The sequence below is a fragment of the Cololabis saira genome, chromosome 16 (assembly GCF_033807715.1).
Source record: "Cololabis saira isolate AMF1-May2022 chromosome 16, fColSai1.1, whole genome shotgun sequence".
Taxonomy (NCBI): domain Eukaryota; kingdom Metazoa; phylum Chordata; class Actinopteri; order Beloniformes; family Belonidae; genus Cololabis; species Cololabis saira.
The window spans coordinates 2,524,849-2,548,319 of NC_084602.1; the positions used below are offsets into that span (position 1 = coordinate 2,524,849).

Genomic DNA, 23,471 nt, shown 5'->3' on the forward strand with positions numbered 1-23,471 from the left:
AAGGAAGGAAGGAAGGAAGGAAGGAAGGAAGGAAGGAAGGAAGGAAGGAAGGAAGGAAGGAAGGAAGGAAGGAAGGAAGGAAGGGAGAAAGAGGAAGTGAAGAAGGAAGGAAGGGAAAGAAGAAGGAAGGAAGGAAGGAAGGAAGGAAGGAAGGGAAGGAAGGAAGGAAGGAAGGAAGGAAGGAAGGAAGGAAGGAAGGAAGGGAGAAAATGAGGAAAGAAGGAAGGAAGGGAGAAAAGAGGAAGGGAGGAAAGAAGGAGAGAGCAGGAGGAAGGAAGGAAGGAAGGAAGGAAGGAAGGAAGGAAGGAAGGAAGGAAGGAAGGAAGGAAGGAAGGAAGGAAGGAAGGAAGGAAGGAAGGAAGGAAGGAAGGAAGGAAGGAAGGAAGGAAGGGAGAAAAGAGGAAGGGAAGAAGGAAGAGAGAGCAGGAGGAAGGAAGGAAGGAAGGAAGGAAGGAAGGAAGGAAGGAAGGAAGGAAGGAAGGAAGGAAGGAAGGAAGGAAGGAAGGAAGGAAGGAAGGAAGGAAGGAAGGAAGGGAGGGGAGGGAGGGAGGGAGGGAAGGAGAAGGAAGGAAGGAAGGAAGGAAGGAAGGAAGGAAGGAAGGAAGGAAGGAAGGAAGGAAAGAGGAAGGAAGGAAGGAAGGAAGGAAGGAAGGAAGGAAGGAAGGAAGGGAGGGAGGGAGGGAGGGAGGGAGGAAGGAAGGAAGGAAGGAAGGAAGGAAGGAAGGAAGGAAGGAAGGAAGGAAGGAAGGAAGGAAGGAAGGAAGGAAGGAAAGAGGAAAGGAGAAAAGAGGAAGGGAGAAGGAAGGAGAGAGCAGGAAAAAAAGAAGGAAGGAGAATGAGGTCATTTCCACCCAAAGACAGCACCAGGGTTAATGCTGGTTTCCAAGCAGACAAACAAAGGCTCTCTAAGGAAACTGGATCAGCAACCATGAAAGATGGCGTCTGCACACAGACAGCCACGCTCAAGTCATGGGTCGGTTCCTCATTTCCTCCCATTATTAGCACAGCTAATGCTAATGCTTCTCTTCTTCACCTCACACATGTGACTCTTTTCTGCTCCAGCAATTATCTGGGCAGTTTCTTTTCACCTTCATTCTTTATCCGTAGTCAGTCCTCTGCAGAGAAATAAAACGCCATCCTCCTCACTGAGATCCTTCTTCCTGTCTTCACTTCCTCAATTAGGCGTCTCATCCATCGCCATGATTACATGCTGCTAATAAAGCAGCTAATCAGCTAATTACCCGGGAGCAGAGAGGAACGGAGGGTGTGTGTGTGTGTGTGTGTGTGTGTGTGTGTGTGTGTGTGTGTGTGTGTGTGTGTGTGCGTGTGCGTGTGCGTGTGCGTGTGCGTGTGTGTGTGTACACTGTAATTCCTGTGCTCGAAAATCAGTTGTTTTTATTGGTGTTTTTTTATTTTCATGTAAGTTTACTGGGTTTTTATTTTCTTCATTCTCTGGTATTAATCTGGATTGTTAGTCATTGATGAGTTTGTGCCGTTACCAGGTTCACAAACATAAAAACACCTACATGTAGCAATTGTTATTTATTTAAATCTTTTTCTGTCGCTAGATTTGCCATTGATGATTGATTTTTTACAAACTTTCTGCTGTTTCAAACGTTATAGTTCAAGATGAAGAGCAGAGGAACGTAAACTCAGCATTAATATAAATCCTAAATAAAAAGATTATTATTACAAGTTATTAATATATGTGGTATCCTCTAAACCGGGTCACACAAAGGACAGTATCCTTTCCCCCAGGCGCTTTAAAAACTCTGCTAACCGCTCACTCAGAGATCCCCGAAGGGAAACGCCGACGTTACAGCCGCTAAGTAAGATGTTGTAGGAGGAAATGAAGTTATTTTAGTTGAAACATCATCACAATAAAGGCGAGAATGTGACATAAATGTGAATACAATAAAACAAGTGGAAATATTTCGGGCAGAGGAGTTTCTGTAATTGAAAGAGCGGCCAACAAATCCCCAGACGTATTGACATTTTACCATATTCAATATGACAGATATGACTGATTAGTTCACAAGCCAGCCTCATCAATAATGTGCCTGTCAATCAAACGTGACCTTTGGAAGTGAGGTGATGAATTAGCAGGGCTCCAGGACAATCCAATACATGCCGTCCGATCCATCAGGAAAGCTTGAACGGTGGAGTGAAAGCGCCACCTTGGAGGTGGTTCTGGCTTGATTTGTTATCCTTCATCACAATTAAAGTGCATGGATTTAGAAACATGAATATCTTAACCCTGGTACTGTCTTTGGGTCAAAATCACCTCATTCTCCTGCCCTTCCTTCCTTCCTTCCTTCCTTCCTTCCTTCCTTCCTTCCTTCCTTCCTTCCTTCCTTCCTTCCTTCCTTCCTTCCTTCCTTCCTTCCTTCCTTCCTTCCTTCCTTCCTTCCACCTGCTCTCTCCTTCCTTCTCCCTTCCTCTTTTCTCCCTTCCTTCCTTCTTTACTCCCCTCGTACATTCTTTCCTTGTTTTCTCCTTTCCTTCCTTCGTTCTTTTTTCCCTTCTTTCCTTCCTTCCTTATTTTCTCCCTTCCTTCTTTCTTTCCTCCCTTCCTTCCTTCTTTTCTCCCTTCCTTCCTTCTTTCCTCCCATCGTTTTCTCCCATCCTCCCTTCCTTCTTTTCACCCTTCCTTCCTTACTTCCTTCTTTCCTTCCTTCCTTCTTTCCTCCCTTCCTTCCTTCTTTCCTCCCTTCCTCCCTTCCTTCTTTCTTTCCTCCCTTCCTTCCTTCCTTCCTTCTTTTTTCCCCTTCCTTCTTTCCTCCCTTCCTTCCTTCCTTTCCCCCTTACTTCCTTCTTTCCACCCTTCTTTCCTTATTTTCTTCCTCCCTTCCTTCCTTCCATCCTTCTTTTCTCCCTTCTTTCTTTTCTCCCTTCCTTCCTTCTTTCCTTCCTTCCTTCTTTCCTCCCTTCCTTCTGTCCTTCTTTCCTCCCTTCCTTCCTTCGTTTCTCCCTTTCCTTCCTTTTTTTCTCCCTTCTTTCTTTTCTTCTTCCTTCCTTCCTTCCTTCCTTCCTTCCTTCCTTCCTTCTTTTCTCCCTTCCTTCCTTCTTTCCTCCCTTATTTCCTTCCTTCCTTCTTTTCTCCCTTCCTTCCTTCTTTTATCCCTCCATTCCTTCTTTTCCCCCTTCCTTCCTTCCTTCCTTCCTTCCTTCCTTCCTTCCTTCCTTCCTCCCTTCCTCCCTTCCTTCTTTTTTCCCATTCCTTCTTTCCTCCTTCCTTTCTCCCTTACTTCCTTCTTTCCACCCTTCCATCCTTCTTTTCTCCCTTCCTTCCTTCCTTCCTTCCTTCCTTCCTTCCTTCCTTCCTCCTTTCTTTCCTTCCTTCCTTCTTTTCTCCCTTCCTTCCTCCTTTCCTCCCTTCCTTCCTTCGTTTCTCCCTTCTTTCTTTTCTTCTTCCTTCCTTCCTTCTTTTCCCCCTTCCTTCCTTCCTTCCTTCCTTCCTTCCTTCCTTCCTTCCTTCCTTCCTTCCTTCCTTCCTTCCTTCCTTCCTTCTTTTCTCCCTTCCTTCCTTCCTTCCTCCCTTCCTTCCTTTCTCCCTTACTTCCTTCTTTCCACCCTTCCTTCCTTCTTTTCTCCCTTCCTTCCTTCTTTTCTCCCTTCCTTTTCTCCCATCCTCCCTTCCTTCTTTCCACCCTTCCTTCCATCCTTCTTTTCTCCCTTCCTTCTTTTCTTCCTTCCTTCCTTCCTTCCTTCCTTCCTTCCTTCCTTCCTTCCTTCCTTCCTTCCTTCCTTCCTTCCTTCCTTCCTTCATTCCTTCCTTCCTTCCTTCCTCCCTTCTTCCCTTCCTCCTTCCTTGACCCGAGGACAGCACAAGGGTTAATGCACGCCACAACAGTGAAAACGCTGCTTGCTGAGAAATGTTTAAACCTTCCGGCTGGAGCAGACGTGGAGCTGAACTGAAACGACCAGACAAACCCACAGGGACGTTTGGTGTTACATTTTAAACATATAATCAAAAGAAAGGAATACCTCCATCTTCCTCCAGACATCAGGGTCTTTGTCTTGACTGTGAATGTCCTCCATCAGCTGCTGCACCAGAGAAACGCAGCCCCGCCCGTCCACTGGGGGCGCTCTCAGCTGCAGGCCGGGGTCCGCACATCTCCCCCCCTCCTCGTCTTCAGACGGCAGCTCACTGAACGGTCCAGACTCTATGCTTTCATCCAGTGACGGTGCGATGTCGCTGGAAGAGGTTGGGCTGAACCGACTGACCAGGTTGCGTCTGTAAGGATGCTGAGCAAAGGTACGCCAAGGAACGTTAGGACCACGTTCCCAGTACTGGAGTTGAGGGGGATGAGGGAGGATGAGGGGGGATGAGGGGGGATGAGGGGGGATGGCATCCCCCCCTGAAATAAAAACGGTCCAAATCATCCCCCCTATAAAACTGCCATCCCCCCTTTCCATCTCTTATGTCATTTCATCAATGAATGTGGTTTTACTGCTATTTCAACATTTAGAGTCATCACCAGAAAAATAACACCAGGAAAATGTGACAATTATCACCTGTTTCAAGTAAATTTTATCTTCTCATTACAAGCAAAAAAATCTTGTTCCACTGGCAGATTTTTCTACTTATTTCAAGTGAAAATCTACTTGAAACAGGTGGAAATTGTTCTTTTTTCCAGTGATGAGTCTTGTTTTAAGTGTAATGAGATTTTTTTACTAAAATGAGACATTTTAACTAGAAATAAGACAAATATTCTTGTTAATATTGTGAGTTTTTGCAGTGATCCATGTTACTTATCCTGTGAAGGACAGAGTCATATTGATAAGTTCAGAAAAGTGTTTTTTATTGTTGTGTTTTGATGTATTTGATGTAAGCCCAGTGGATATTTCAAGCTTACAGAAGGCTGCATTTAACTGCTGCTATGTCATTCCTGCAGTATTTCTGCAGGTGTTTTGGTCACTGCTATTATTTGTAATATATTATATTATTTGTAATCAGCACAAATTATCTGTCCCCATATGATAAAATCCACCACCCCCCCTGATTTTATTTTACAACTCGAGTACTGCACGTTCCCTATGGAGGAGTCAGAATTCAAAAATACGTCGTCGTACCGGCGGTGGAAGAAGAGGAGGAATGCCGTCCAAGTCAGTGTTCAGCTCTGTCAGCTCCCAGTCGTCCACGTCCTGCAGAGTCACCTGGGTAGAGTCCTCACACCGCTGCAGGGAAAGGGTGGGAGTAGTTTGGTTAAGAGCTAGTGCTGGAAAACCTTTTTAAAGTATTGGGATGGGATGGGATATGTTTTACTGACCGTTGGAACCGACTGTGTCAGAGTCTCCAGCTTCAGCGCGAGCATCTCTGTTTTCCGGAGCTGAGCGGGGAGAGCCAGGAACTCCTCAGACCCGTACCAGTGCTCCTTATCCGGGCTAGATTTGAGTGACACCTGGACCCCCTGCCAGGTTAGACAGTAAGACATAAATATTAGGTACAAATATCAGGTCAAGTCAAGAAAGAACTAAGAAAATGCCTTGCATTGCCAATTTCCCAAATTTGCCTAAAGGGGTGTGTCAGAACCCTCTGAACCATCTGCCATTAGTCTCACAAAACAATAATAATTACGCAATCTTTTATAAAAACCTACCAATCTCATTGGACTATGATGAGAGGTTAAAATAAAACTAAAATCTATTTTTGTCATTGTGTTTCATATATATATCAGTGTTTCCCCTACCATTATATAGGCCTGGCGGGGCTGCCAGGCCAACGAGACCCCCCGCCAGGCCCAAAAAAAAAAATCAATGATCATTTACGTTTAGGAGCCTCTGCAGCGCTGTTCTGCAACGGGAGTAAACCTGCTTTGTTGCCTAGTAACGCTCCTGAGAGCGCAGGCATATTATTATATATTATGGGATGTATAGAGTTTGTAACTAGTAAAAAAAAAAGAAAAAATATCGTGGGCGACAGACAACATGATATAAAGAAATGTTTCTGCAGGTCCGTGTGTTTGTGTTTGCATGAGACGCTGCAGGGAAGCATGAAGTCCCACAGCCCGAGGACCAAGGACGCACCATGCGTCCGCGGGGTCCTAGTGCCAGCCATGTATGAGCGTCAAGGCTGATTTAAAGGCTCAGTTATGGTTCTGCGTCACACCAACGGCGTAGGGTACGCGGAGACATATGGGCTCAAATTAATGCCATTAGTATTTTGTATCTGTAAATAAACTTTGTACTTGTAGAAATATTTTGTGCGTGTGCAAAAAATATTTGTACTTGCAAAAAATATTTGTACTTGCAAAAAATATTTGTACTTGTAAAAATATTTTGTGCGTGTGAAAAAAATATTTGTACTTGTAGATATTTTGTGCGTGTGCAAAAAATACACTGCCATAACTCGTAGTTGTAAAAAAAATTTGTAGCTTTTGAAAAAATGTTTGTAGCTTTTGTAAAAAAAAGTTTGTAGCTTTGTAAAAAAAGTTTGTAGCTTTGTAAAAAGTTTGTAGCTTTGTAAAAAGTTTGTAGATTTGTATCTAGAAGTACAAATATGTTTTGCAAGTACAAATATTTTTTGCACACGCACAAAATATTTTTACAAGTACAAATATTTTTTGCACACGTACAAAATATAATATTATAAGTACAAAAGTTATTTACAGATACAAAAAACTTATGGCATTAATTTGAGCTCATAGAGACACGCACCGTACGTGCGCGTCGCCGTGTACCCTACGCCGTAGGCTCTGCGTTGGTGTACCACGGACCATAAATCAGCCTTTACCGTCGCTGACACCGGTCCGACTGGTGACCCAGTAAAAAACAACATCTAAACACAGAACATCTGGCTGGGATCCCTAATGGCTTAATAACCATAAATACAGCCCTTGGTTGTACCACACTCCCCATGGTACATTTCCAATTTGTTGTTTAGCTTACATTTTTGTTCTGATTGAGCTTCTTTTTTTTTGGTAAGCAATAATGATGAAAATAACACAGACAATAGATTGTCTTTCCACTAGAACCATTAAAGATTCATTTTTCCCCCAGTCAAATGCATGTAACTCTGTTATAACAAAACGGGTAAAACAAATATACAATGTTTAAATTATTTATAACTGATATAATCTCAATTGTGAATAGGGATGTTTTGTGGCATATGCCGTCAGCACAAGCAGCCGTTAAAAGAGGACCATCCCAGAGGGTTTTCATAGAGATCCCTCTGAAATATTTAGAAAAGATGCTCAATGCTCATATGGGTCAGACCTTTCAGGCCCATGACACTTTGGTTAAAGGTTAGATTAAATCTAATTATTTCATTGAAGTGATATCATTCAGCAATGTAGGCCTACAATGATTTTTAATGTAAAACTTTGTTATATTGCTACATGTCCAATATGCCGTCCCACGCGCCTCGTCTGTTTAGGATTTTTTCGGTGGGTACCACCGGGCCTGAAAAAAATTCTAGGGGAAACACTGTATATATATATATATATATATATATATATATATATATATATATATATATATATATATATATATATACATATATATATTGTGTCCATAACTAAAGAAAAGCTGAAATTTACGGATCAACAACACAACTAAAGACACCAAAAAACTCTAATAAATACAGACATGGAGAGGGATGTACAGGACTGTCTCAGAAAATTAGAATATTGTGATTTTCTGTAATGTAATTACCAAAAAAAAATTGTCATGCATTCTGTATTCATTACAAATCAACTGAAATATTGCAAGCCTTTTATTATTTTAACATTGCTGATCATGGCTTACAGCTTAAGAAAACTCAAATATCCTATCTCAAAAAATTACAATATTCTGGGAGTCTTAATCTTAAACTGTAATGAATACAGAATGTATGACATTTTTTTTTTTTTTGTCGTGTAAGGGGGGGAAGGAGGGGGAGCGGAGGCCTAAGCCAGGAGGCAGGACCAGTGGAGCCAGCCCTGGAAGGACGCCCACGCTCCCCCACCGGCCATCCAGTTGACGGGCGCCGCTCCTCCGAGCCGGGCCAGGGCCCCACCGTACCTCCACGGGAGCCCCCGGGTGGAGGGGGAAATGGTCCAACATTCCTTCATTCATACTGACAACATAAGACATAGACACCTGAGAATGGCTCCACCCCGCCGCCGCGCCCGCCCGTGCACCCCCCGACCAGGGGAGGCCCGATCCCCGGACCCGGCCCCACCCCCCCCCGGAGCCACCCCGGCGGACACCCCAAGGGTCACGGAGTCCCCACAAATGCAGGGGCACGCGGCCCCCGCCCAGCGACGACGGACCAAGGCAGCAATGCCCCCCCAGCGCAGACAGCCACCCCCCACCCAGGCAGGGCCGGGCCCTTCGAACGGGACCCCCACGCCCCACGACATTTTTGTTTTTTTAATTGCATTACAGAAAATAAAGAACTTTATCACAATATTCTAATTTTCTGAGACAGTCCTGTATGTAATGAGCCAGTGTTTACGTGTCCTGTACTTTAAACACACCTGAAACCCCTGCCGCTTCTCAGTCCACATGGCGGACTTGCTGGGATACAGTCGAGGATCCGACTCCTCTCCGGATGCATCCATGTCGGAGGAGAGGAGCTGTTCCCTCATGGGGGACGGCAAGGAGAAGCCTGAATCCCCCTCGCTGTTTGTATGTGACTCTTTCCGAGTTCCCTCCATTTGGTCTGATATTCCATCCTGAGGCATCGAGCTCTGTGGACGCTCCTCTGGACCGGTGGAGGTCATGGGACGTCTCCGGAGGTCGGGTTCATTCACAACCTGGTGACGTCATGGAAATTCAAAAGATTACTTCATTTTTGATTCAGGTCTAATGGACAAGCCATTTCCTTCCAGCAGGTTCTAACACAGGATGGAGAAAGTGAAACAGGTGATCAAGATGGATGGATGGATGGATGGATGGATGGATGGATGGATGGATGGATGGATGGAGATAGATAGATAGATAGATAGATAGATAGATAGATAGATAGATAGATAGATAGATAGATAGATAGATAGATAGATAGATAGATAGATAGATAGATAGATAGATAGATAGATAGATAGATAGATAGATAGATAGATAGATAGATAGATAGATAGATAGATAGATAGATAGATAGATAGATACCAGTGTTGTGCATGAACGAGTTCAAATGAACCTGAACTTGTTCATTCTGCAGATCACAAACTGGAATTTGAACTGTTCAGATTACGTGTTTTTCAGCTTCACGAGACGACGACTTCACACTACATTACCCACAATGCAGTGCCCCTTGATGAGGCATTGTGACACCGTGGCTGACCTGAAACTCCAGCTTCCTACCCCCTGCAGGGACACCTTGGAACTGGCTTCAACAAAGACTTGAACCACAGGAAAGCCATATGACGAAGTTCCTCACTGACTGATATGTTAATACCAACTCATTTGGCCACAGACTTGAATCACGAGAACACCCTATGGGGTCATTTACAACTTAGTGACAGTCATGCCAAATGCCCGATAACGGCATTTGACCACAGATCACATCTGACTGTAAATTGTTTTTGTCTCTCACTTGGCTTGTTTATTCCTGCCTTTTGTACTTTGAACTTACTGTATAAAAGTCATGATTCCAACCACTCTGGGTCAGCACACCAACCCAGACCTGATCTGTGTGGGTCTGCTCACCGCCAGCTTACTGAATAAAACTCACTACACCACAGCGGACTTCTGAACTGGTTTTGATAATATTTTTCAACACCCCACAGAATAACAATGGACACCATCTCCATGGCAACGGTGGCCCGAGCCCGGTGCATCTTTACATGACCTCTTTCTCTCTTTACAAGAGAGAGACGTTGCAGACGCAGCGTCAGCGAGCCGTCACATGATGATCCTTATCATTATCTGCTGGAATTTTACACATCGTCTCCCAAAGAGTCCGACGGTAAAAATCTAACCTTTCTGTGCAAATTATGTCCAACTGCTCTGAGAAAACAAGTCAGAGCATCTGCCTCGTCAACTTCACATTTGAAACGTCATGTGGAGTTAAAGCATCAAAACAATCAAAAAAAGTCCTCAGTAAAGATAATAAGAACAGAAATGAAGGCGGACAAACCTGCAGGCTTTCGTGGGACTGGGAAACGTCTTCTGGACAGGCGGAGTCCAGTTCCAACCAGAACTTGGAGCGGTCTGGGGGATCCACAAGAGAGGGCAACGTGGCGTTGCTGTGGTACCCAGACAGAGCCCTTCCTGAAGCTCTCCTGGACTCCTCCGACACGGCCTCTCCTTTCACCAACAGGGAGGCTTTCTTAGGAAGCGTGGGCTGCATGTGTGACACCTCAGTGACCTCCAGGGGCCGCTTTGAACTTTCTCCCTTGTTGGGCATGGCACATTGCATTGTTGGTAAAACTGATTGAGAATGACTGTGGTTTGTTGACTCGACTGGTTCCAAAAGTTCAGCCAAACTGTTGTGTGATAGGCAGCGTCCGTCACTCTGGTCAACCCAAGGCTCCCGGTCTGACTCCTGGTCTGGCTCCCGGTCCGACTCCCGGTCTGACTCCTGGTCCGGCTCCTGGTCTTCTCTTTTGTGCTCTGCTCCCACGATGTCGTCGCTGGGACTGTAGTCACTCAGCTCGAAGGCGGTGATGCCGCAGTCCAGAGAGAAGTAGTCCTGGCTGCAGCGAATAGTCAGCTGCCCGCAGTCGTCCACATCCGTCAGGGCGTCCAGGCGGGTCTGAAGAGGACCAGTTTACTACATTAGCATTTCAGTCAATACAATACAGTGTTTTTCTAGTTTCATGTTGGGTGCTTGTTATGAAGATAGTCAAGACCTGAGAGGTTCAGGTGCTTGTGTACTCAACGCACTAACCCTGCGTTCACACTGAAAGCGGCATGTACTGTCGACGCCTGCAGTGGGCGGAGCTAAAGCTGCAGTGGGCGGGGCTAAAGCTGCAGTGGGCGGGGCTAAAGCTGCAGTGGGCGGGGCTAAAGCTGCGCTGCAGAACTGGAGGGAACATTGGGAACAGCCTACACATCTTCAGTTTCCTATTTCACCATAGATCACACTTTGGGACGCCTTCTTTATATCTTAGCGTTATTTCCGCGTAGATAAGAGTGAGTTGCGTCACACCAACGCAGACCCGACGGCGTAGGGTACGCTGTGACGCACACCGTACGGTGCGCATCGCCGCGAACCCTACGCCGTCGGCTACGCCGTCGATTTAACGCGGAACCATAATTCAGAAGCTGCAGTCTGTCTGCGGTGAACACTGACACACCGGGTCGGAGCAGATTTGGTCATGATGTTTAACCTGTGTTTTGTGATTAATAAGCACGGTTTTTAATTATTTTGCGTTGGATCAATGTAGCAAATAAAATCGTTGGGACCATCCAGCTCCTCACCCATCAGTTACTGTTTCACGTGAGCAGTTCAGGTAAAAACTGCAGTCAAATCAGCAAAAATGTCAGTTTGCTGGATGAAATATATGAATTCCTGATAAAATAAGTGTGTTAGTGCACAGCTCTGCTCCTGTACGCATGTGAATGAGTGTACGTTTGTGTCTACATGAAAGTACAATCTGCATTGAGAGTTCTCGCTTCAGGAATCCTGGTCTGTGATTGGATGACGCCTCGGCGTCGCCGCTGCTCATTTGCATAAAGTTCAGATTTTTCAACTTCAAATTGATGCTCTGCTCCGGCTGCCTCTCGACGCCTCCGCTGCTCTCGCTGCCTCTCGACACGCGTTTTCATAGAAAATGAATGGCAGCCGGCTGCCTATGACGCCTGTGATGCTTTCAGTGTGAACGCAGGGTAGTTTAACTTCAAATCAATGTTTTATTCACTGTTCTGGGTATCAGCTTGTGGTAACGACAGGTCCTAGTGTGTGTCTGTGTGTGGGTTCTTTACTTGGTGCTGGTCCTCGCTGAAGGCCTGTAAGATGTCCGTCTGGCGGGTAAAGTTCCCGTTCGGGTCCTGCAGACCCTGCAGTAGACGCTCCTTCAGGACCAGGACCGACACTCTCAGCTGGTGCCAGAGCACCTGCACCGTCCTGCACCACCAGGGACACAACAGCAGCAGCTCGTAACACGGGCTTACTCTAGTCAATTCACCCAACATTAACCCCGACACCTGCGCCCCACTGGTATTCACACTAAACAGACAGGGCGACAGCTGACTCCCATACCTGAAATTGGTCCATCACGTGCATACGATCAGTACTGGAGTTGAGGGGGGATGAGGGGGGATGCCATCCCCCCTGAAATAAAAACGGTCCAAATCATCCCCCCTGTAAAACTGCCATCACCCCTTTTCATCCCTTATGTCATTTCATCAATGAATGTGGTTTTACTGCTATTTCAACATTTAGAGTCATCACCAGAAAAATAACACCAGAAAAATAACTTATTTGACAATTTTCACCTGTTTCAAGTACATTTACACTTGAAATAAGTAGAAAAATCTGCCAGTGGGACAAGATTTATCTTCTCATTACAAGCAAAAAAATCTCGTTCCACTGGCAGATTTTTCTACTTATTTCTAGTGAAAATCTACTTGAAACAGGTGAAAATTGTTGTTTTTTCCAGTGATGAGTCTTGTTTTAAGTGTAATGAGATTTGTTCTACTAACATGAGACATTTTAACTAGAAATAATACAAATATTCTTGTTAAGATTTAGAGTTTTTGCAGTGATCCATGTTACTTATCCTGTGAAGGACAGAGTCATATTGATAAGTTCAGAAAAGTGTTTTTTATTGTTGTGTTTTGATGTATTTGATGTAAGCCCAGTGGATATTTAAAGCTTACAGAAGGCTGCATTTAACTGCTGCTATGTCATTCCTGCAGTATTTCTGCAGCTGTTTTGGTCACTGCTATTATTTGTAATATACTATATTATTTGTAATCAGCACAAATTATCTGTCCCCATATGATAAAATCCACCATCCCCCCTGGTGTTTTTTTACAACTCCAGTACTGCATACAATGAACGACAGCACTAGAAACTTGGTCTTGTGGAGACTTACCTGATATCAACGATGATGTTGACAGAGTAGGACAGGAGTTTCAGGGAGAACTCAGTTTCCAACAAGGCATGGATTTGCTCCACGTGGTCTGAGATGTCTTCACAGATGTCCTAAACAAACACAAAGAACCGTATATAATATCATTAAAAAAAAACAAAAAAAAAAAACGTGTGAACAGATGAATAACAGCCGTCTCCTTATCCAACCCTCCTGGGAGCGGTGCATGTTGCTCTTATGGGTCAGCAGAAACTATCCACAATCATTTCAGCTGGAAAAGCAGAAGTTCCTCCGACGTCACATCTCCTTTTAAACATGAGTCAGCTTCATGTGGGAGCAGCTCCACAACACCAGCTGGTATTACTGAGCTAAACTCAGCCGGCAGACGGACTCCCTGCAAAAATAACTACAGCTCAAGTTTTCACAGAAACATCTGAAGTACAAACTCACTGAACCACTTTAAACGCTTTGGTTTGGAAATTCTCTCAGATTCAATAAATATGATGTGATTTGTCGTTTGCTCATAGGTCTGTCTGCAGGTCTGTCTGCAGGTCTGTCTGCAGGTCTGTCTGTCTGCAGGTCTGTCTGTCTGCAGGTCTGTCTGCAGGTCTGTCTGCAGGTCTGTCTGCAGGTCTGTCTGCTGGTCTGTCTGTCTGCAGGTCTGTCTGTCTGCAGGTCTGTCTGCAGGTCTGTCTGCAGGTCTGTCTGCAGGTCTGTCTGCTGGTCTGTCTGTCTGCAGGTCTGTCTGTCTGCAGGTCTGTCTGCATGTCTGTCTGCAGGTCTGTCTGCAGGTCTGTCTGCTGGTCTGTCTGTCTGCAGGTCTGTCTGCATGTCTGTCTGCAGGTCTGTCTGCAGGTCTGTCTGTCCGCAGGTCTGTCTGTCTGCATGTCTGTCTGTCTGCATGTCTGTCTGTCTGCATGTCTGTCTGCAGGTCTGTCTGCATGTCTGTCTGCAGGTCTGTCTGCAGGTCTGTCTGCAGGTCTGTCTGCATGTCTGTCTGCAGGTCTGTCTGCAGGTCTGTCTGCAGGTCTGTCTGTCTGCAGGTCTGTCTGTCTGCATGTCTGTCTGTCTGCATGTCTGTCTGTCTGCATGTCTGTCTGTCTGCAGGTCTGTCTGTCTGCATGTCTGTCTGTCTGCATGTCTGTCTGTCTGCAGGTCTGTCTGCAGGTCTGTCTGCAGGTCTGTCTGTCTGCAGGTCTGTCTGTCTGCAGGTCTGTCTGCAGGTCTGTCTGCTGGTCTGTCTGTCTGCAGGTCTGTCTGTCTGCAGGTCTGTCTGCATGTCTGTCTGCAGGTCTGTCTGCAGGTCTGTCTGCAGGTCTGTCTGCATGTCTGTCTGCAGGTCTGTCTGCAGGTCTGTCTGTCTGCATGTCTGTCTGTCTGCAGGTCTGTCTGCATGTCTGTCTGCAGGTCTGTCTGTCTGCAGGTCTGTCTGTCTGCATGTCTGTCTGCAGGTCTGTCTGCAGGTCTGTCTGCATGTCTGTCTGCAGGTCTGTCTGTCTGCATGTCTGTCTGTCTGCAGGTCTGTCTGCAGATCTGTCTGCAGGTCTGTCTGCATGTCTGTCTGCAGGTCTGTCTGTCTGCAGGTCAGTCTGCAGGTCTGTCTGCAGGTCTGTCTGCAGGTCTGTCTGTCTGCAGGTCAGTCTGCATGTCTGTCTGCAGGTCTGTCTGTCTGCAGGTCTGTCTGCAGATCTGTCTGCAGGTCTGTCTGCATGTCTGTCTGCAGGTCTGTCTGTCTGCAGGTCAGTCTGCAGGTCTGTCTGCAGGTCTGTCTGCAGGTCTGTCTGTCTGCAGGTCAGTCTGCATGTCTGTCTGCAGGTCTGTCTGTCTGCAGGTCTGTCTGCAGGTCTGTCTGCATGTCTGTCTGCAGGTCTGTCTGCAGGTCTGTCTGCAGGTCTGTCTGTCTGCATGTCTGTCTGTCTGTCTGCATGTCTGTCTGTCTGCATGTCTGTCTGTCTGCAGGTCTGTCTGTCTGCATGTCTGTCTGTCTGCATGTCTGTCTGTCTGCAGGTCTGTCTGCAGGTCTGTCTGCAGGTCTGTCTGTCTGCAGGTCTGTCTGTCTGCAGGTCTGTCTGCAGGTCTGTCTGCAGGTCTGTCTGCAGGTCTGTCTGCAGGTCTGTCTGTCTGCATGTCTGTCTGTCTGCATGTCTGTCTGTCTGCATGTCTGTCTGTCTGCAGGTCTGTCTGTCTGCATGTCTGTCTGTCTGCATGTCTGTCTGTCTGCAGGTCTGTCTGCATGTCTGTCTGCAGGTCTGTCTGTCTGCATGTCTGTCTGTCTGCAGGTCTGTCTGCATGTCTGTCTGCAGGTCTGTCTGTCTGCAGGTCTGTCTGTCTGCAGGTCTGTCTGCAGGTCTGTCTGCATGTCTGTCTGCAGGTCTGTCTGTCTGCATGTCTGTCTGTCTGCAGATCTGTCTGCAGGTCTGTCTGTCTGCAGGTCAGTCTGCAGGTCTGTCTGCAGGTCTGTCTGCAGGTCTGTCTGTCTGCAGGTCAGTCTGCATGTCTGTCTGCAGGTCTGTCTGTCTGCAGGTCTGTCTGCAGATCTGTCTGCAGGTCTGTCTGCATGTCTGTCTGCAGGTCTGTCTGCATGTCTGTCTGCAGGTCTGTCTGTCTGCAGGTCTGTCTGTCTGCATGTCTGTCTGTCTGCATGTCTGTCTGCAGGTCTGTCTGCATGTCTGTCTGCAGGTCTGTCTGTCTGCATGTCTGCCTGTCTGCATGTCTGTCTGCAGGTCTGTCTGCATGTCTGTCTGCAGGTCTGTCTGCAGGTCTGTCTGTCTGCATGTCTGTCTGTCTGCAGGTCTGTCTGCAGGTCTGTCTGCAGGTCTGTCTGCAGGTCTGTCTGCAGGTCTGTCTGTCTGCAGGTCTGTCTGCAGGTCTGTTTGTCTGCAGGCCTGTCTGTCTGCAGGTCTGTCTGTCTGCATGTCTGTCTGTCTGCATGTCTGTCTGTCTGCATGTCTGTCTGTCTGCATGTCTGTCTGCAGGTCTGTCTGCAGGTCTGTCTGTCTGCAGGTCTGTCTGTTGGTCTGTCTGCAGGTCTGTCTGTCTGCAGGTCTGTCTGCAGGTCTGTCTGCAGGTCTGTCTGTCTGCATGTCTGTCTGCAGGTCTGTCTGTCTGCATGTCTGTCTGCAGGTTTGTCTGCAGGTCTGTCTGCAAATCTGTCTGCGGGTTTGACTAGAGGTCTGACTGTCTGCAGGTCTGTCTGTCTGCAGGTCTGTCTGTCTGCAGGTCTGTCTGCAGGTCTGTCTGCAGGTCTGTCTAGAGGTCTGTCTGTCTGCAGGTCTGTCTGCAGGTCTCTCTGCAGGTCTGTTTGTCTGCAGGTCTGTCTAGAGGTCTGTCTGTCTGCAGGTCTGTCTGCAGGTCTGTTTGTCTGCAGGTCTGTCTGTCTGCAGGTCTGTCTGCAGGTCTGTCTGCAGGTCTGTCTGCAGGTCTGTTTGTCTGCAGGTCTGTCTGTCTGCAGGTCTGTCTGCAGGTCTGTCTGCAGGTCTGTCTAGAGGTCTGTCTGTCTGCAGGTCTGTCTGCAGGTCAGTCTGCAGGTCTGTCTGTCTGCATGTCTGTCTGCATGTCTGTCTGCAGGTATGTCTGCAGGTCTGTCTGCAGGTCTGTCTGCAGGTCTGTCTGCAGGTCTGTCTGTCTGCAGGTCTGTCTGTTGGTCTGTCTGCAGGTCTGTCTGTCTGCAGGTCTGTCTGCAGGTCTGTCTGCAGGTCTGTCTGTCTGCATGTCTGTCTGCAGGTCTGTCTGTCTGCATGTCTGTCTGCAGGTTTGTCTGCAGGTCTGTCTGCAAATCTGTCTGCAGGTTTGACTAGAGGTCTGACTGTCTGCAGGTCTGTCTGTCTGCAGGTCTGTCTGTCTGCAGGTCTGTCTGCAGGTCTGTTTGTCTGCAGGTCTGTCTGTCTGCAGGTCTGTCTGCAGGTCTGTCTGCAGGTCTGTCTAGAGGTCTGTCTGTCTGCAGGTCTGTCTGCAGGTCTGTCTGCAGGTCTGTCTGCAGGTCTGTCTAGAGGTCTGTCTGTCTGCAGGTCTGTCTGCAGGTCTGTCTGCAGGTCTGTCTGCAGGTCTGTCTGCAGGTCTGTCTAGGGGTCTGTCTGTCTGCAGGTCTGTCTGCAGGTCAGTCTGCAGGTCTGTCTGTCTGCATGTCTGTCTGCATGTCTGTCTGCAGGTCTGTCTGCAGGTCTGTCTGTCTGTAGGTCTGTCTGTAGGTCTGTCTGCAGGTCTGTTTGTCTGCAGGTCTGTCTGCAGGTCTGTCTGTCTGCAGGTCTGTCTGTCTGTAGGTCTGTCTGTCTCCAGGTCTGTCTCCAGTCTTCAGCTGTGTCTACACTGTTTCCATTAAGCAACTTCAGCATCTTTTTAAAAGCATTAAAAGGTTGTTTGAGGCTCATCCACTGCCGTAGATGAACCTTATTATCACAGATATTGTGAATATTGGATCCAGCCATCCATACAGAGAACATCTTTAGTGAAGTATTTTCACTACAGTGTTTCATGAATTTCCAGTATTCCATACACACCTCGTTGCAGTGCAGGTGTGAAAGTAGCATGCACTAAACTTAGATGACCTTTGAAAAGTAGGTGACCTGGCTCTGAACCCTTTGCTGTTATCCAACACTCATCTGTGGCCGTGGAGCCACCATGTTGCTCCATGGCAACCTGACTGGACAACAAAACATCCCCTGTTCCGCCGGCGTCCGGGTTCCAGCGCCGCCCAGCACGTAAGAATGCAGCTCATACCAGGGCCAGCTCGGCTCATGTGAGGTTGTGTAACAGTTTGACCTTCTGGCCGGTCCAACACACACTTCTCACTACGCCACTATACTGTACATGGGGCCGCCTGCTTGAACGCTTGCCAGAATGTGGTCAATGTTGTCATAGAATCTAAAGAATACTCAGTAATAACCAAACTGAGTTGTTCTTGTCTCCTGTATGGTGAATCTTGTTGGCAAATATGTCTGTGTTGTGGCTCCAAACCAGGGGCGCCTCCTAAAATGTTTCATAGGGGGGGCCAGATGCGGCCACTTAAATTCTTGGGGTGGAACCAAAACTAAAATAGAATAGAATAGACTTTATTGTCATTGTGCTCAGGTTACAATGAGATTGGTTGGGATGTTCCCACCAAAGTGCAAAGGAAGCAATCAAAATAAGAGGAATAAATAAGTATGAAAAACACAGTATAAAAACATAAAAGCAATACAAACAATGTCTGGATTAAGTGCACCAAACTGTGACCTAAACATCACTCCCACATCATTCAAAAAAATAAAAGCCATCATTACAGGTTTTTTATCATACTGTTGTAGTATACAGGCTCAGAAATACTTAAAGAAACGCCTAGTGATATGCATTTGGCCCAAATGATTTGGGAGGAAAGTTTTTTTTTATTGAGGCAAGTGGATTGGCCAGCCAATTTGTAGGGGGGCCCGTGGCCACCAGCCCCCCAGTCTCGCGCTCAGAAGGTGTGCCGATTTCTCCCAGTGTCCAGCCGCGGTACTGCAACAAAAAATCCCATGGGGCCCAGAAAGCTTTTTTCCCATAGACCGCAATAGTAAAAGAGAAGCCTCTAAAACTGTACCGCGGACCGGGAAAAAAAACACACGAATTACTGACAATAATCTTTGCATACAGCGGGTCTCGAACCCTCGACCTCTCACACCAAAGACAGCGACGCTACCGGGCAAGGACAAAAAATAAATGATTCCACCAAAATTCAAACATTTTTGTGGTTGGCTGACACATTACCAGCATATTTCAAACATGCTGGTAAATAATCACACGCCAAATAATCACAAATATGATATTTGTGATTGGTTTTCATTCCTTGTTTCAGGAAAAAAAGAAAAAAGCGTTAAAAATGTTGAAGTAACGTTTTTTTTAATGTTTTAAGTGTTTTGCTTTGATAAAAAAATGCCAAAAAAGTTATCTTCCATTTCAATGCACACATTGTAAGAGACATTTTGAGACACTTTACTCATCTTTTACTCTTCTTTCATTTATGTGCCCAATGTTTGGAAAATTCAAAGACAGAGACTTGTTAACTGTTCAGCTGCTGATGAATTTAACTGTAAATGTATTCTAATTTGAAACAAAACAAATTGTTGTGATTTTGAAAGTTTTGTCAACATTTACAAATTATTCTGTGACAATCCTTGGCCTTTATTTACACCATTTATATAAATCATTTGCTATAGGCCTACACAGTGTTGTGTTTCTAATTTCTACACCGTACAGGCGTTAAAAAATGTAATGCGTGTTCAGGGATGAAAAAGCTGGTGGTGGGAGGAGAACAAGCCATGAAGGTTGGGGTCGTAGTACCAGCAACAACTTTAATCTACTTTCACCCCTGGTCATACCCTAATAATCATTTGATCTGAGTGCCTAGAATATGAGCATTTATTAATAGTTTCTTTTGTTTGAGAGCCTTGGTTTCACATCAACTCATTTCCGATTGCATATTTGATGTAAATGCAGCAGTTATGAACCCTTTCATAGATATAGAATGGTTCATAGTGAGATCGCTGCGAATGGTTTAGAAACAATGCTCCAGAGGGCCTTTCTGTTTCCTTTAGCCTCACCTTTCGGTTTAGACACTTGGTTCTCAGCTTTAGCCTATGAAAAACCCTGCACCAAACCAAGAACTCAACCATTCCAGACTTGTTTGTGGGTAGACGGCGGAGAGCAGAATGTTGTTTCCTCTGGAGCTCACCGTCAAACAGACCTTTTCATTTAACATTTGGATACAAACACAATTGGGGATTACATTTGGTCTGGTCCAACTGCTGTCATTACGGCAAAAAGGAGGGAATAGTGCTGTGCGTGGCATTATCCAAAACTCTGCATGCCTTTGTTAATCAGGATATCTGGGGGGAAATGTACGTTCTGTACAAGAGTTCAATCTCAAAACTGACTCCTGACTGTTGGAGGATGTGGCTGAACAATCAATAAAACATTCAAGAAGTGAGTGTGTTTCAGGGGCAGAGGTGGTAGTAACCAGTTACATTTACTCTGTTACATTTACTTGAGTAAGTTTTGGGAAATGTTGTACTTTTAGGAGTAGTTTTGAATCACTATACTTTTTACTTTTACTTGAGTAGATTTGTGAAGAAGAAACTGTTCCTCTTACTCCGCTACATTAGGCTACGTTGAGCTGTTACTTTTCTTTTATCCCTTTTATTCGCGTACGCGTCAATCTCATGACATCACTGAGTGATTCTTTGGGAAAAATGTTAGTTTTTGCATGTTTTGTCACATTTACACAGACTCAAACACACACAGAGTTTCTATGAGTTCATGGGCTTGTTCTAGTTCTGCTGGTTAAAAAAGAAAAGTACAAAGGCTTGACATTTTGTGCTACTTGTGCTTAATTTATTTTTTTATTCTGTTATTATTTTATTTATTTTATTATTTATTAAAGTACTTGAATTTACTTTAAGATTATTTTAATTTAAGCATTTTTTTATCAATTTTAATTTATTTTATTATTGTATTGATTTAATTTGCCTGAAGATGATTATTTTGTACTTTTGTCTGTTTGAATGGTTGTGTTAAAAAAATAAATCAGACGTTACTCAACAGTTACTCAGTACTTGAGTAGTTTTTTCACCAAGTACTTTTTCACTTTTACTCAAGTAATTATATGGATGAATACTTTGTACTTCTACTTGACTCATATTATTCTGAAGTAACAGTACTTTTACTTGAGTAAAGTTGTTGTCTCCTCTACCCAGCTCTGTTCAGGGGTCATAATCAACACACCTGCAAGAGGAACTAATGGACAAACGGTACACCTAAACTAAACTAAAGCATGCACGCTCATGCTCTACATATTAGGTGCATATCTCTAAACTGAACACACTCCCTCAAAGCTCAGAAATGTACTTGAACACCCCCAGTTTCATCATCAAAGAGCTGTCATGCTCCTCTAAAACAGAGTTGAAAATGTCACCGATGTCCTTCAGATGCTTCAATAATTCACACGCAGCTTTCAAATGCTAATGCAGACATGCACATCGCGCTCAGTAGCGGGCTGTCTGGCTGATTTAAGTGCGTTGTGTCTATCAGAAGTCATTTGTTGGAAGACCTTTGGTCCAGACAGACAGCTCGGAGCTAATGAGACCCCATCCTGAGAAGCGCTCGCTGCCCCGGAGGACGCTTTTTACAAGAAATGTCATTTAGTTAACTCAAACAATCTTCTGGTGAGCACCCTTATTTCACATTTTTGTTTTAATAATATCAATGTTAATGCCGCTATAAACATAAAAGTGTTGCTTTACAATACTTTCAAAACTAAATGTAATCTCTTTGGTCAACCTATTCAAAGCTCTCCTTTCATATGAGTAATCATTTATCTTAGTACCAGCCATCCGTAATATTGGGAAAAAGAAAGTACACCCTCGTTTTCTAAAGTTTCATCTACTGTGCAGTAATATAAAGTGCCATCTAATCCTTTGCAGTTAATTTAATCTTGCCGATTTATTTTCGTATTTTAAAACGTCCTGAATGAGATTGTGTTGGATTGTTAGTGGTGTTGTTGGCACTGGTAACAATATACAGGACTATCTCAGAAAACTAGAATATTGTGATAAAGTCCTTTATTTTCTGTAATGCAAAAATGTCATACATTCTGGATTCATTACAAATCAACTGAGATATTGCAAGCCTTTTATTATTTTAATATTGCTGATCATGGTTTACAGCTTAAGAAAACTCAAATATCCTATCTCAAAAAATTAGAATATTCTGGGAATCTTAATCTTAAACTGTAAACCATAATCAGCAATATTAAAATAATAAAAGGCTTGCAATATTTCAGTTGATTTGTAATGAATCCAGAATGTATGACATTTTTGTTTTTTTTTTTTTTTAACATGTTTCTTTATTGGGTAATCCATGTAAATTATATTACACAGTAAACATTTCTTTTAAAGGGTTCGACAGAATACCCCGTTTTATATTTTACCATACACACTCAAAAAAATAAATAAATAACTAAATAACTAAATAGAATAAAAAATAAATAAATAAATAAATAAGGACACAAGACTTAACATAACAAACACCCCAAAACACACACTGCAAAATACGTAATTATAAACAGGTCCCAAAGTAAGTACCGATTACCAATCAGACTCTGACTGAAGACAATAATAATAGGAAAAATAAAGTAATAAACTAAAATACAGGACACGCAAAACAGCAACAACAAAAAAAATTAAAAAATAAAAATAAATTAAAAAAACAAAATAAGATAAATAAATAAAAATTAAGATAAACTGACGTAAGAGGAACCCTAAAAAAAAAAAGAGACATGGTTAGCAATATCATACTTCTCTGTAATTAAGTTAAATCAGATTAAATTAATCTTCCAAGGATGCCAAAGAATTAACAAAAGAAAGAATAGGTTCCCAAATATAAGAGAACTTATCAGAGCAACCCCTAATACCGTATTTAATTTTCTCTAAATATAAAAATGACATCAGGTCTTTCAACCAAGAATTGGGAGATGGAGGTTTTTGGTCCTTCCATTGAAGTAGAATACGTCTTCGAGCTACAAGAGAGGAAAAAGCAATTATATTGATCTCCTTCTTAGTAAAACTATTAAAATCTTCAGGTACACCAAAAATAGAAATTAAAGGGCTAGAATCCACCGGTTTATTAAGGGCTTTTGAGAGAGTATTATAGAAAGATGACCAAAATGAACATAGCTTTGGGCAGGAAAAGAACATATGTGTTTGGTTAGCAGGTGATAAAGAGCATCTGTCACATTTATCACCTGTATCAAACAGTCTATGAAGCTTGACTTTGGACATGTGAATTCTGTGTACAACCTTAAACTGAATCAATGTTAGCTTGGCACAAGATGAGGTATAATTAATTCTGTCTAGGGCTCTCTGCCACCATTCAGATGAAAAAATAGTACCAAGCTCTTTTTCCCAAATATTTTTAACTGTTAAAGGAAATGATAATGATGATGAGATTAATTTGATTGCACTTGAAATGTTTCTGCGAGCTACAGGTAAAGATAAAATTGTATCGACAAGCGACTCGGGCAATTGATGAGGGAAGTTAAAAAAGTTATGTTGAGCAAAATTTCGAATTTGAAAGTATCTAAATAAATGAGATTGTGGAAGGTCAAACTTTTTTTTAACAGTGTCGAAAGGAGCAAAAACTTTATCAATGTAAAATTGACTAAAATAAACCAGACCTTTCTCTTTCCACGCAGAGAAAACAGGGTCGAGAACCGAAGGAAGAAATAAATGATTGTCACAGATAGGTATCAGTGGCGAAAGAGAGGTGATTTTAAGGTTACGTCTAAACTGCTTCCAGATCTTTAAAGTAGATGCAACAATTGGATTGGAAATGGACATTTTTGTTTTTTTAATTGCATTACAGAAAATAAAGAACTTTATCACAATATTCTAATTTTCTGAGACAGTCCTGTAAAACCAACACATAATATTAAAACATAAAAGCAGATCTATCCAAATGTCTGTTCATGCAATGAACCCCAAAACTAAAGCCATGCTA

General features: G+C 44.1%; 1 protein-coding gene across 3 annotated transcripts in view; it reads right to left on the reverse strand.

Annotated features, from left to right (window-relative positions):
- Positions 1-23,471, reverse strand: part of akap6 (A kinase (PRKA) anchor protein 6) — a 364,518-nt gene that overhangs the window by 294,948 nt on the left and 46,099 nt on the right. For all 3 annotated transcript variants that reach the window (XM_061744324.1, XM_061744322.1, XM_061744323.1), the window contains exons 4-10: positions 12,969-13,078; positions 11,854-11,995; positions 10,064-10,681; positions 8,463-8,741; positions 5,274-5,414; positions 5,077-5,181; positions 3,988-4,248 (exon numbers count right to left, since the gene is read on the reverse strand). In XM_061744324.1, the coding sequence (XP_061600308.1) occupies positions 3,988-4,248; positions 5,077-5,181; positions 5,274-5,414; positions 8,463-8,741; positions 10,064-10,681; positions 11,854-11,995; positions 12,969-13,078 (1,656 nt within the window). The remainder of the gene's footprint in view (positions 1-3,987; positions 4,249-5,076; positions 5,182-5,273; positions 5,415-8,462; positions 8,742-10,063; positions 10,682-11,853; positions 11,996-12,968; positions 13,079-23,471) is intronic.